The 13,340-nt window shown below is 43.3% G+C and overlaps 1 protein-coding gene across 1 annotated transcript; it reads right to left on the bottom strand.

Annotated features, from left to right (window-relative positions):
- Positions 1-2,147: 2,147 nt before the first annotated feature.
- LOC124268476 lies at positions 2,148-13,062 on the bottom strand. Its single transcript, XM_046703455.1, has 5 exons — positions 12,995-13,062; positions 7,356-8,295; positions 6,230-6,312; positions 5,397-5,503; positions 2,148-3,154 (listed from the first exon to the last, which is right to left on the bottom strand). Exons 2-5 carry the CDS (start codon positions 8,060-8,062, stop codon positions 2,927-2,929), a joined length of 1,125 nt encoding a protein of 374 aa, XP_046559411.1. The 5' UTR covers positions 8,063-8,295; positions 12,995-13,062; the 3' UTR covers positions 2,148-2,926.
- Positions 13,063-13,340: the final 278 nt, after the last annotated feature.

Consider the following 13,340-nt stretch of genomic DNA (forward strand, 5'->3'; position numbering starts at 1 on the left):
TATCAGAATCGCCAAAGTTGTGTTTTATGTTGCATGTGACCTTTAATATTTTCAGTTAGTTTTGTTTGGGTTTCACCGGGTCAAATATTCAGCTGGAATGCCTGACCCCATTGACAGCTTTGGATACTTTTTTTTAAAACCATGCCTCTCCTGCACCTCAGCCACTATTGAGTCCGACTGTTGACAGCATGTGGAATGCATTTTGGACACCTTTGACATTCAATGGTATGTTTCATTTAAATGCATAAATACACCTGTTTATAACGAGGACTGTAATACACACAGTCGATATGACCTTAACGTATCGTCCATGTTGCAATATAGTCCACATATGTCAAGGCAATATGTAGTTAGTCTTATTGTGAACTTCCAGATTAAGAACATTTCCGTCTCTGTAGGCATTATGATGATGCAGTGATTAAGCTCTGGGCATGTAGTCGTGAGAGAAATAACCTACACCTTGAGATCATACGTATGTTTGGTCTACTTTGTATGCATGGATAGGGTATTATGTTTATCTGTTGATTACCATCCACACACACACACACACACACACACACACACACACACACACACACACACACACACACACACACAGAGGACACGCACGTACACACACATATATATAGCTTAGCATTCTTATGACTATAATCAACCCTAACATAAGTAAATGAATGATTTATACATATATATAGCTTAGCATTCTTATGACTATAATCAACCCTAACATAAGTAAATGAATGATTTATGTGACATGCTTATTTGGACTCGCATGACAGATTTGTTGGTTCTTTTTATCTATATATACCCCAGAAAGTAACCAAATTTATTCTCCTTGTGTGTTATTGTGTACTTTAGGGTGCACAAACACCACACACTATGGTAGTTAACAGTCATACATGAACAAACATGTTTCACAACCGCAGGTGTGTTGGACATTCATTCTGCAACAACACATTCCCTGCTATACATGTGTTATAGTGCAAAGAATTTCAATATATTTCTTTAAGACTTCATTTATTCAAACGACCTAATTGTTTCAATATATGTCCAAAGTGTACCCAAATTCTATCTCTTTAGTCTCAGTGGGAGCAGAGATTCATGAACCTGAGGAAATCAAGACTTGCTTTATTTCGGGCTTTAGCACTGCAGAGAGGGCTAGGCAGTAGGGAAAATAATGTGGCTCAGGGACTGTGAGACAGACTAGTCAGTGGCCTTGCACCCCATTGCGCAATATCTCATTCTATAAAACCTGACTGACAGGATTAGTCAGGAAGACGAGTCTAGATCATTGACAAAAGCGGACGAATTGTGCAGCTACTCTTGGCCTCACGAATGACTATGTCGACGGTAAAGAATAGCCGTCCGACTTCTGCATTTGTGTAAGAGACAAAGCGCGTATCCGCACGTGACGGCTGTCGTCTTCACTGTACAACCGTAGCGCTATGACTAAGTCTATGTTAAGGAGCGTGAGTTACGGTCACCTTAGCGCTTAGATTTCTTTGTACAGAGTCACCATGGTATTCTTTAGTTCGGCGTGATGGGGGTAGCCTAGTGGTTAAAGCGTTCGAAGCCCTGGGTACCCCACATGGGTACAATATGTGAAGCCCATTTGTGGTTTCCCCTGTCGTATTGCTAAAATATTGCTAAAATCGGCGTAAAACTAAACTCCCTCACCCACTTCCGTTGTCTACCATCCTGAGCTACCAACCGAAGGCAAAAACGGAAGCCCATTGAAAGATAGCGGAAAAATCCGGTTAGCGTGAGTTTGCTGTGACTGACGTATGATTCAACTACCCTAAATCGCCGCAAAGGAAACGATAGTTTACAGATGGGAATTTCGCCAATGAATTTGTTGAGATAAACCACTGATCAGACGAATTACCAGTACTATATTGTTATTTTCAGCAACATAACATTTACGTCACTTCATATGAAGCACAGTTACCAAGTTTCTAGAGTGTGTGTATCTGAATACTTGATATTTAATTATGCACGTACATCGTATCAACTTTAGCATATTATCGTTCAGGGACGGTTTAGAAGCGGTAGTAACATTAAATAGCCTTGCACTTAAAGAATAAAAAAACCGAATTTTAAATATAGTTTGTTTACTAAAGAATAAATTTGTGTCTATTCATATTTTTCTTTACATACAGATCGGACCAAAATTACAATTACATAACATAAATATAATATTAAATTCCTTGCTATTGTCAACATATGTAACATAGCTCATCAGTAAGCATTATCTGTACTAAAATACATAAAACAGTAGCTGGAAAATTTATGTATTGTTGTAATTCAGAAGAAAAACAATGGAAATATGATCCTGCAAAAATATCATATTAAAGTTAAGATTGATGATTGTGAAGCAGCATGATGCGCTCGTAAAATGCCAGGTTCCGTTTTCAGTGCATCAGTCTGAACTTGACTCTGCTACCGAGAGAGGCCAGAAGTTTCGACACTCACATACTGACGTAAAAGTGACAAACAAAACGTCAGTTGTACAAATTAAAGCCTCGGCTTTAGCCCAATAGGAGGCGGCTCAGAATTGTCTCAGGTTAGCCCACTAGGAGGCGCCTCGGAATTGGATCAAGCATCAACCGCATGAGCATCTAAATGGCATACGATAACATGTGTCAACCAAGTGAGCGAGCCTGACCACCAAATCCCGTTAGTCGCCTCCTACGGCAAGAATGTGTTGCTGAAGACCAATTCTAAACCCGGATCTTCACGGGTCTAGAAACATAATCAGAGCGAACTGAGATTCGATGTCAAAATCATAGGTTTCTTGCACTCATAGGGTAAACCAACTCGACACAGTGTAAGAGCCGGCAACCTCTTTGTACAGGACAGTCTGGAAATCACACGCATCACGAGCATCATATGAGTCACTTTTGAGTGTTGGTCAATCTTTACTGTATCACTTTAGCCTTGTCCTGCCTTTGTTGGTCAGCCTGAAGGTGTTTGTCTGCAGCATGATGTGGACGAACTCGTCACTGGTGATCCTACCGTCCCCGGTGACGTCGGCCTCCTGCAGCATCTCCCGCAGCGCCTTGTTGGACAAGCGCACCTGGGCGTGGTCAGACGCCTCCCGCAAGTCGGTGAACGTCAGGAAACCTTTCCCAGCCACATCCAGGAGACGGAAACACTGAAGTCAGATATTTACCCATCTAACATTACAATGGGGCATGTAATTTCAGGCATCTAACAGACTTCCAGACTGTAGAGTGAGAAAAGGGCGGTGGGATATCCTAGTGGTTATAGCGTTCGCTCGTCACGCCGAACACCCGGGTTAAATTCCCCACATGGGTACAATGTATGAATCCCATTCTGGTGACCCCCACCATGATATTGCTGTAATATTGCTAAAAGCGGCGTAAAGCTAAAGTCACTCAATGGAGTGAGAAAGTCATGTCGGCAGCATTTCAGCCACACTGTGGTTATCCGATCATAGGCACAGAAACAATATTTTGAACATCGCTTTTTAGTCAGTTTTTATCAGCCGGGTCCATTTGCACAAAGTGATTTTAGCTGTAAGACCATTGTATATATGAGAGCATGAGCATTGTGATGTTCTTTGTGCTTTGATAGTTTATGCAAGTGGGCCTTGTTCACATTGGTCAGTCATCAGCCAACGTTCACTATCATCAGAAAGACTTCAATCCGTAGTAATCTATCAGTAAACTTTGAAATCATGAGATAACAGCCATCGTAGCGCTAAGATGATCGTAACTCCCATACTTTAACATAGACTTACGACTGTCGTAGCGCTACGATCGCATTGAGGAACGGGCCCTGATCCTCAAAACGTCCGTAACGTAACGGCTTATCGTATCTCTATACTACATCATTGGCTTACAAATGACGTGATGCTACGAATGCTAAATGTGGACTGAGGTCCCAGTAGTTCCCTTCTGAAGGTAACCATCCTTTACCATTCCTGTTTATGTATGCATGCTATGACATCAATCGTATATCTGTCAATGTAGACAGATGACGAGACGAGTGTACACAGCAAACGTTATGGACTGGGCCCTTATTCAAGAAACGTTCGTAGCCCTAAGAATTCTTAACTTTGATCGTAGCCAATGTGTTAAGAATGGGCTTAAGAAGTTCGTAAGGCTACGAACGTTTCGAGAATTGCTAGCCAAGGGCACCGTTGTACGTAACAACTTTAGTGCCACTCGAAACCTTAAAACCGTTTTTAACTTGAAAACCAATTTTCTACCTTACACATATGTGTTGTTCACGCTGCTAAATAGTTCTTCCGACGCCAACGATTGCCAAAATTAAACACTATCCTACAATTTCCCATTTTACCATTGCACATATGTCATCTGAACAAACAAAATGAAGGTTCACAGTATTTCTATAAAATGTTCATTAACAGAGTTTCGCTAAATGGAAGTACGACCTTGGGCACGATATTAAAGAACAAGAACTTAAAGAACAATATCCAAGGAAAATTTTGTGTTTCACAATTTATCGAAAAATAACAATGCTTTAGCCCTTGTCATTATCTTGTCAAAATGATACGTTTTCAACTTTAGAACTAATAACTATCATTCCAATTCATACAAAAGGAGGTCACCGAAATTTACACGTTAACAAAGTATGCCTGTATACGTTAAGTTTGATAGAGATTACTTCAATGAGCTTTGGTCAAACTGTCATGCTTTGTTCTCTTGAAAATATTGTTCTGCAAAACAGTGTGAATGCTTACTATTAGATAAATACACAAATTTAAAATATTGTTCTATGTTAAGATATTGGAGTTACGATCACTTTAGTTCGCCGTGATATTGCTGGAATATTGCCAAAACGACGTAAAACTAAACTCACTCACCACGATCACTTTAGCACCAAGATCGCTTTGTACAACCGCATCATGAATGATCTCCTGAACGAGTGTACAAGGTGAATGATGCGGACGTAAAAGATCCCCCGTGGCGCGAGCACAGACTGAATACAACGAACGTGTATGGTGTCCTGGGCCTAGATTTTCGAAGCTGTCTTAGCGCTAAGACAGTCGTAAATGACATACATTAACATTAACTTACGACTATCTTAGCGCTAAGAGAGCTTCGAAAATCTAGGCCCTGGACGTGTGTAAAGACTGAAGGCTACGTGTTGATGTGTGTAAACGTCTGGACGCTTCAACACGTACGATCTCCTCGGCATGTACAGTCTGGGTGCAAACAATGACGCACGATCACCTTGATGTGTGTAAACGATCACGTGTCAACCTCAACATGTATGATCTCCTCAGCATGCATGTACAATGCCACAATACGGTACGACCTCCTTGGTGGGTGTAAACGATTGAATGCTTAAACTTCTACATGTCCCTATGATCTCCTGGATGAGTGTGCAGACCGTACGCTACAAACCTGTATGATCTCCTCGTATGGATCTGGTCCCTCGCCCTGGGACTTGATGATAAACTCCAAGAAGTTGATAAAGGTGACCTTCCCTTTGTGATCTGAGGAAAGCTCGTCTGAAAATAGGAATGAATAACGCTTGGTTTTATAGTAAGCATGCAGTTGACTTTCAATTTTAGTTATTAACCAACCACAAGGAGTGAGTGAGTGAGTGAGTATGGTTTTACGCCGCTTTTGGCATATTCCAGCAATATCACGGCGTGGGACACCAGAAATGGGCTTCACACATTGTACCCATGTAGGGAATCGAACCCGGGTCTTCGGCGTGACGAGCGAGCGCTTTAACCACTAGGCTACCCCACCACCCCCAACCACAAGGAGAAACATTAGAATTACAAATGCATGGTCCCAACGCACCGATCCCAGCCAACGTTAATATCATATCAACATTTCAGATCCATTTATACCTACACCGACTATTCGAGATCTCCATCCCCAAACCTCTCCACATTCCCGTACAAAAGCACTTGCAATATTACTGGTATAAACTAGAGCATTGGCCTGAAGCCGGACAACACCAAGTCAACACCAAGATCCGTGTTAGAACTGATCTTCAGTAACCCATGCTTGTCGTAAGAGCCGACTAACGGGATCGGTTGGTCAGGTTCGCTGACTTGGTTAACACATGTCATCGTATCCCAGTTGCGTAGATCGATGCTCATGCTGTTGATGACTGGATTGTCTGGTCAAGACTCGATTATTTACAGACCGCTGTCCTAGCTGGAATATTGCTAAGTGCAGCATTAGAGCATGAAACAACAAACCAACCAATCACACCTTACCTATCATTTCCTTAAAGACATGTTTCTTAGCTGTGAAACCAAGCATCCCAGCTGCTTTCTTGAGGTCGTAGGAGATGATGAAGCTGCAACAACCACGTCAAAGTCAACATCACATGTTTGTTATCTGGTTAGTTAAAGACCTTCGTCGCTTTGGCAGGAGTACTGATGTGTAAACTCGGGCAACAAACAGTTGTGGTTTTCATACAGATTGTGTAAGTAGCGAGTGCTGTCGGTACGCCAGGGCAATTCAACAATTTTTGCAAACACCTAGTGTTATTACTGAATTTTAGTGATCCTTTATATATACTTGTAACTGGAATTTATTCTCATATTTCGGCTTTGGATCGAGATTGGTTATTCTCTAGCATTGACATGATAAAGACATCCCAGTACTAGATAGTCCTACTGTGACTGAAACAGAAACAAAGGTGACTTCGAACATCTTCCGATGCATCTTCTTAATAATCAGCAAAATTACTTTCCTGAAATTTCCTGTCCCTCTATACAGTCATGCCGTCACAGTTACACAGACAACCAGGGATTCGGAATATTCAGGTAGCGCCTGGTCCAAATATCGGAACAATATGATTCACGAAAATACTTGTTATAAAATATTAACCAGTTTTCTTGGCATCTTGAACTCATATGTTTTATATAACTTAGATGTTTTTAAACATTTTTGTTACCCCTCTCCTAAAGGCAAGAAGTTATGGATGCCATCTTCTTATTTGAGGAACAGGACGTTTCGGAGTACATTCTGTAGAAGGTAATGTCCGAGTAACTCTCCATTCCACCGGGGCCTCGGCTCCATTATTTTTAAGGAATGGAGAGTTACGAGGATATTACCCTACATAAATTACATTCAAAGTATTGGTAATATTTCTGTTATCAAAATTAAATGTCAAAATGACAAAATGAAGTCTTAAACTTGAAACTGGTACACATCGTTCCATTCCTGAAAGGTAATGGAGCGAGCAGACAATGGAATGACGTCACAAATGTAATTGAATGCTCCATAAATGCTCGCCTTTATGTGCATCACTTGTAAATACCCCCCTACTCTTCTAGTATTCATGTTTCAGTCTGATAAAAGTAACAATACATGATTTGGGTTGTTTTTCCTCACCCTCTTCCTTTGACGTCGAACATGTCAAACACCAGCTTCAGGTCCCTGATTTCCTCGGTGGTGAGATTCAGCCGTATGTGGTCAGGCAACAGCTCGTTTGGCAGCTCTTTACTGCTGTAGAACTCCCTGGCCATGTCTACCACTTTAGGAGACGAATCTTTGTCCTTCGGAATTCCATGTTTTGATTTTATTTTTGAAATCATTTCCTCTGACTCTCGAGCTAGATCTTTCTGTTGACTCTCCATCGCCATTTTCTCTTCCTCTGTCAGGAACGCCCGTATCACACCGCGCCTTTCACGGGACCCCGGCACAAGCTCAAATCCCTTTCGCCTCCTGTCGTCTTCCATTTTCCGACGAAGAAGTGCCACCTCTTTATCTCTTTTTCTTCGCTGCCGTCTTTTTTCCCTCGTCTGCACTCTGCATCCGGGCAATGTGAAGACGCAGCTCAGAAGAAGTGGACTGCCTGCTACTGCGCGAGTCGCGTTTTCCTGTCCGATCGTTAGCGTGTGAACCTGCATGGTCTTCAAGCGGAGACACCTCGAGAGCCTCTTGGTGGTCACTACCGACATGCGACCCGGCCCCACTTCGTCCTTTCCGACTCTCCACACTAAGATCGCTGTCTTCGCGGGAAGGGATTGTGCAATCGCTCTCCAGAAGCAACAGCTCGTCGGGACTTCCGGTTCCGCTTGCCAGTATCCCAGCTCCATCGCTCTTGGAGGCCTCCGACCCAATATCCTCTACTTCCACCACCTGGTGGTCAAACCCTCGTAATGATATTGGGCAAGGTCCAGATTCTCCCCGGAAACTTCAGATACCCCTGTGTCGCTTCTGGACGCCATACTGAAAGCTGTTTATAACGTACTCGCCAGTCTCCGAATTCCGGTTTATCTTCCCACCTGGCCCACTCCTGGAACTAGCGTCGACATCATCATTGCTGCAACTGATTACACTTTATTGTTAATTTGATATTTAGTAGTTCATTTCTGCTGCTTTCCAAAGATAACGAGACGAGAGAGTACGCTATGGACCGTTGTACAAAGCGGTCTTAGCGCTAAGACTACCTTAAGTCTATGTTAAGGTATGGGCGTTACGGTCGCGTTGTACGAAATTACCTCAGCGCTACGACTATCGTATAGCTATGTTGAGGTATGGGGGTTACAATCACTTTAACTCGCTTTGCACAACGGCACAATAAATGACCAAAGTGAATGCAGACCTATAAAGATTACTGGCACGAGAGTACGGACTGAATGCAACATTCATTACATGTTCCTAGTATAACTGCATGTTTTGTTGATACTAAGGGAAATTTGACAATTTATATAAGTATGAAATCATAGCGAATCCTGATTTGATTGGGTTCGAAGGGAATACCACGGCTTGGAGCCCATATCCAGGGTAGCTCGTCACTTTCTAATTAGTGCATGATTAGCACAACTTGTCTTTGTATAATTAATCCTTGAGATCTAGCTTTATGTAAACTATTCAAATGAAATTAAAGAACATCCGGGTCTTTTATATGGCTATATTTACTGTGTGATAACATGATAGATAAATCATAATAATGAAAAAATGGGTGTTGTTTTGAATAATCAATTTGTGTTAGTACACAAACAAAGGGTCGCTTGAACGAGCGAGATGTACTTGGATTACACATTTGTCTACCCTTAACCTCATTAAATGCCCTCAGTTATCGTCATATGTTTCTGGGGCGGTGGGGTAGCCTAGTGGTTAAAGCGTTCGCTCGAAGACCCGGGTTCAATTCCCTACATGGGTACAATGTGTGAAACCGATTTCTGGTGTCCCCCGCCGTGATATTGCTGGAATATTGCTGGAATATTGTTGGAATGTTGCTGGCATATTGCTAAAATCGGTGTAAAAACCCTACTCACTCCCACAATGTTTTTCTAAGATGCCAAATGTGATACATTCCCGTGATTAATGTTAGGCACAAAGCAAAAACTAAACTCACTCACTCATATATTTCTGAATATATTCTTTAATGCACCAGCGTGCACACCCCTCCTTTTGTGCTGAAAGTTTGTTAAATGACCATTGAAACTGGGGTGAAAATGAAGTGTGCACCCCCCATTTCTCAATAGTGTGCACCCCCCCTTTCTCGAAAATCTGTATCCGTCCCAGAATTGGTACCCGCCTTTACATGGCGATTCGTTGCCAGACTGGCTGTATCAGCTGTGGGCTGCGCATAAGGGTATGGTGGCATGAAGGAAATTAAAGACCTTTTCTGTTCTGCAAAACATGCGCATTACTGTTTCTCAGTGACGTCCTTAGACTCCTTATAATTAACAGTGGTCAGGGTAATGAGAGAAATAAGTGCAGGAGGCAGTGGTCAGAATAATGAGAGAAAAGTAGTGCAGGGGGCAGTGGTCAGAATAATGAGAGAAAAGTAGTGCAGGGGGCAGTGGTCAGAATAATGAGAGAAGAGTAGTACAGGTGGCAGTTGTCAGAAAAATGAGAGAAAAGTAGTGCAGGGGGCAATGGTCAGAATAGAGAGAGAAGAGTAGTACAGGTGGCAGTGGTCAGAATAATGAGAGAAAAGTAGTGCAGGGGGCAGTGGTCAGAATAATGAGAGAAGAGTAGTACAGGTGTCACAGGTCAGAGTAATGAGAGAAAAGTAGTGCAGGTGGCTGTGGTCAGAATAATGTGAGAAGAGTGGTACAGGTGGCACAGGTCAGAATAATGAGAGAAAAGTAGTGCAGGGGGCAGTGGTCAGAATAATGAGAGAAGAGTGGTACAGGTGTCACGGGTCAGAGTAATGAGAGAAAAGTAGTGCAGGTGGCTGTGGTCAGAACAATGAGAGAAGAGTGGTACAGGTGTCACGGGTCAGAGTAATGAGAGAAAAGTAGTGCAGGTGGCTGTGGTCAGAGTAATGAGAGAAAGGTAGTTCAGGTGTCACGGGTCAGGGTAATGAGAGAAAAGTAGTACGGGTGTCACGGGTCAGAGTAATGAGAGAAAAGTAGTTCAGGTGTCACGGGTCAGACTAATGAGAGAAGAGTAGTACAGGTGTCACGGGTCAGAGTTATGAGAGAAAAGTAGTTCAGGTGTCAGGGGTCAGAGTAATGAGAGAAAAGTAGTTCAGGTGTCACGGGTCAGAGTAATGAGAGAAAAGTAGTACAGGTGTCACGGGTCAGAGTAATGAGAGAAAAGTAGTTCAGGTGTCACGGGTCAGAGTAATGAGAGAAAAGTAGTGCAGGTGGCTGTGGTCAGAGTAATGAGAGAAAAGTGGTACGGGTGGCTGTGGTCAGAGTAATGAGAGAAAAGTAGTTCAGGTGTCACGGGTCAGAGTAATGAGAGAAAAGTAGTGCAGGTGGCTGTGGTCAGAGTAAGGTGGCACAGGTCAGAGAGAAAAGTAGTACAGGTGTCACGGGTCAGAGTAATGAGAGAAAAGTAGTTCAGGTGTCACGGGTCAGAGTAATGAGAGAAAAGTAGTACAGGTGTCACGGGTCAGAGTAATGAGAGGAAAGTAGTACAGGTGTCACGGGTCAGAGTAATGAGAGAAAAGTGGTACAGGTGGCTGTGGTCAGAGTAATGAGAGAAAAGTAGTTCAGGTGTCACGGGTCAGAGTAATGAGAGAAAAGTAGTTCAGGTGTCACGGGTCAGGGTAATGAGAGAAAAGTAGTGCAGGTGGCTGTGGTCAGAGTAATGAGAGAAAAGTGGTACAGGTGGCTGTGGTCAGAGTAATGAGAGAAAAGTAGTACAGCTGTCACGGGTCAGAGTAATGAGAGAAAAGTAGTTCAGGTGTCACGGGTCAGAGTAATGAGAGAAAAGTAGTGCAGGTGGCTGTGGTCAGAGTAATGAGAGAAAAGTAGTGCAGGTGGCTGTGGTCAGAGTAATGAGAGAAAAGTGGTACAGGTGGCTGTGGTCAGAGTAATGAGAGAAAGGTAGTACAGGTGTCACGGGTCAGAGTAATGAGAGAAAAGTAGTTCAGGTGTCACGGGTCAGAGTAATGAGAGAAAAGTAGTACAGGTGTCACGGGTCAGAGTAATGAGAGGAAAGTAGTGCAGGTGTCACGGGTCAGAGTAATGAGAGGAAAGTAGTACAGGTGTCACGGGTCAGACTAATGAGAGAAAAGTAGTGCAGGTGGCTGTGGTCAGAGTAATGAGAGGAAAGTAGTACAGGTGTCACGGGTCAGACTAATGAGAGAAAAGTAGTGCAGGTGGCTGTGGTCAGAGTAATGAGAGAAAGTAGTGCAGGTGGCTGTGGTCAGAGTAATGAGAGAAAAGTAGTGCAGGGGGCAGTGGTCAGAGTAATGAGAGAAAAGTGGTACAGGTGGCTGTGGTCAGAGTAATGAGAGAAAAGTGGTACGGGTGGGTGTGGTCAGAGTAATGAGAGAAAAGTAGTGCAGGGGGCAGTGGTCAGAATAATGAGAGAAAAGTGGTACAGGTGGCTGTGGTCAGAGTAATGAGAGAAAAGTGGTACGGGTGGCTGTGGTCAGAGTAATGAGAGAAAAGTGGTACGGGTGGCTGTGGTCAGAGTAATGAGAGAAAAGTGGTACGGGTGGGTGTGGTCAGAGTAATGAGAGAAAAGTAGTGCAGGGGGCAGTGGTCAGAGTAATGAGAGAAAAGTGGTACAGGTGGCTGTGGTCAGAGTAATGAGAGAAAAGTGGTACGGGTGGCTGTGGTCAGAGTAATGAGAGAAAAGTAGTTCAGGTGTCACGGGTCAGAGTAATGAGAGAAAAGTAGTTCAGGTGTCACGGGTCAGAGTAATGAGAGAAAAGTAGTACAGGTGTCACGGGTCAGAGTAATGAGAGGAAAGTGGTACAGGTGTCACGGGTCAGAGTAATGAGAGAGAAAAGAGTGCAGGTGGCTGTGGTCATGTAATGAGAGAGAAAGTGGTACGGGTGGCTGTGGTCAGGTAATGAGAGAAAAGTAGTTCAGGTGTCACGGGTCAGAGTAATGAGAGGAAAGTAGTACAGGTGTCACGGGTCAGAGTAATGAGAGAAAAGTAGTACAGGTGTCACGGGTCAGAGTAATGAGAGAAAAGTAGTGCAGGTGGCTGTGGTCAGAGTAATGAGAGAAAAGTGGTACGGGTGGCTGTGGTCAGAGTAATGAGAGAAAAGTAGTACAGGTGTCACGGGTCAGAGTAATGAGAGGAAAGTAGTACAGGTGGCTGTGGTCAGAGTAATGAGAGAAAAGTAGTGCAGGTGGCTGTGGTCAGAGTAATGAGAGAAAAGTGGTACGGGTGGCTGTGGTCAGAGTAATGAGAGAAAAGTAGTTCAGGTGTCACGGGTCAGAGTAATGAGAGAAAGTAGTGCAGGTGGCTGTGGTCAGAGTAATGAGAGAAAAGTAGTGCAGGTGTCACGGGTCAGAGTAATGAGAGAAAAGTGGTACAGGTGTCACGGGTCAGAGTAATGAGAGAAAAGTGGTGCAGGTGGCACGGGTCAGAGTAATGAGAGAAAGGTGGTACAGGTGGCACGGGTCAGAGTAATGAGAGAAAAGTAGTGCAGGAGGCACTGGTCAGAGTAATGAGAGAAAAGTAGTGCAGGAGGCAGTGGTCAGAGAAAGGTTGTACATGAAGGCGGTGCATGGTCAGAATAATAGTCTTTTCAATATCCAAGTCCTATTTGTCACAAACATGTAAGAAAATATCGTCACAAAATATTCTCAGTACAAATGTACCTTCAAGTCAGTTTGTTTGGCGTTGTCAGAGAATAAAAATATTCGTTACAGTGGTTAAGATATTGAACATTAACCACTGCGTTTCACAGATGCGATGAGTCTCTCACCTCTTTCGTTTCTCTTTCGTCAACGGGTGTTACAGACAGAAAACGCAGCAGAAGTTCCGAGGAATAGCGTTTGTTACACAACCATCAGTTAGGATCAGTACAGTCTTCTAGTGTTCCTGATCTGTGGTGCGTTTTCTTCATATCGTGTTCCCTCAGGCCCCATGTTCTTATCAACAAGCCTCTGACCAGCGAATCAATCATGAATGAATGAATCAATCAATATCTAATATTATCGATAC

Source organism: Haliotis rubra, unplaced genomic scaffold (assembly GCF_003918875.1).
Source record: "Haliotis rubra isolate DU_JTF1 unplaced genomic scaffold, ASM391887v1 Scf1382, whole genome shotgun sequence".
NCBI classification, from domain to species: Eukaryota; Metazoa; Mollusca; class Gastropoda; order Lepetellida; family Haliotidae; genus Haliotis; species Haliotis rubra.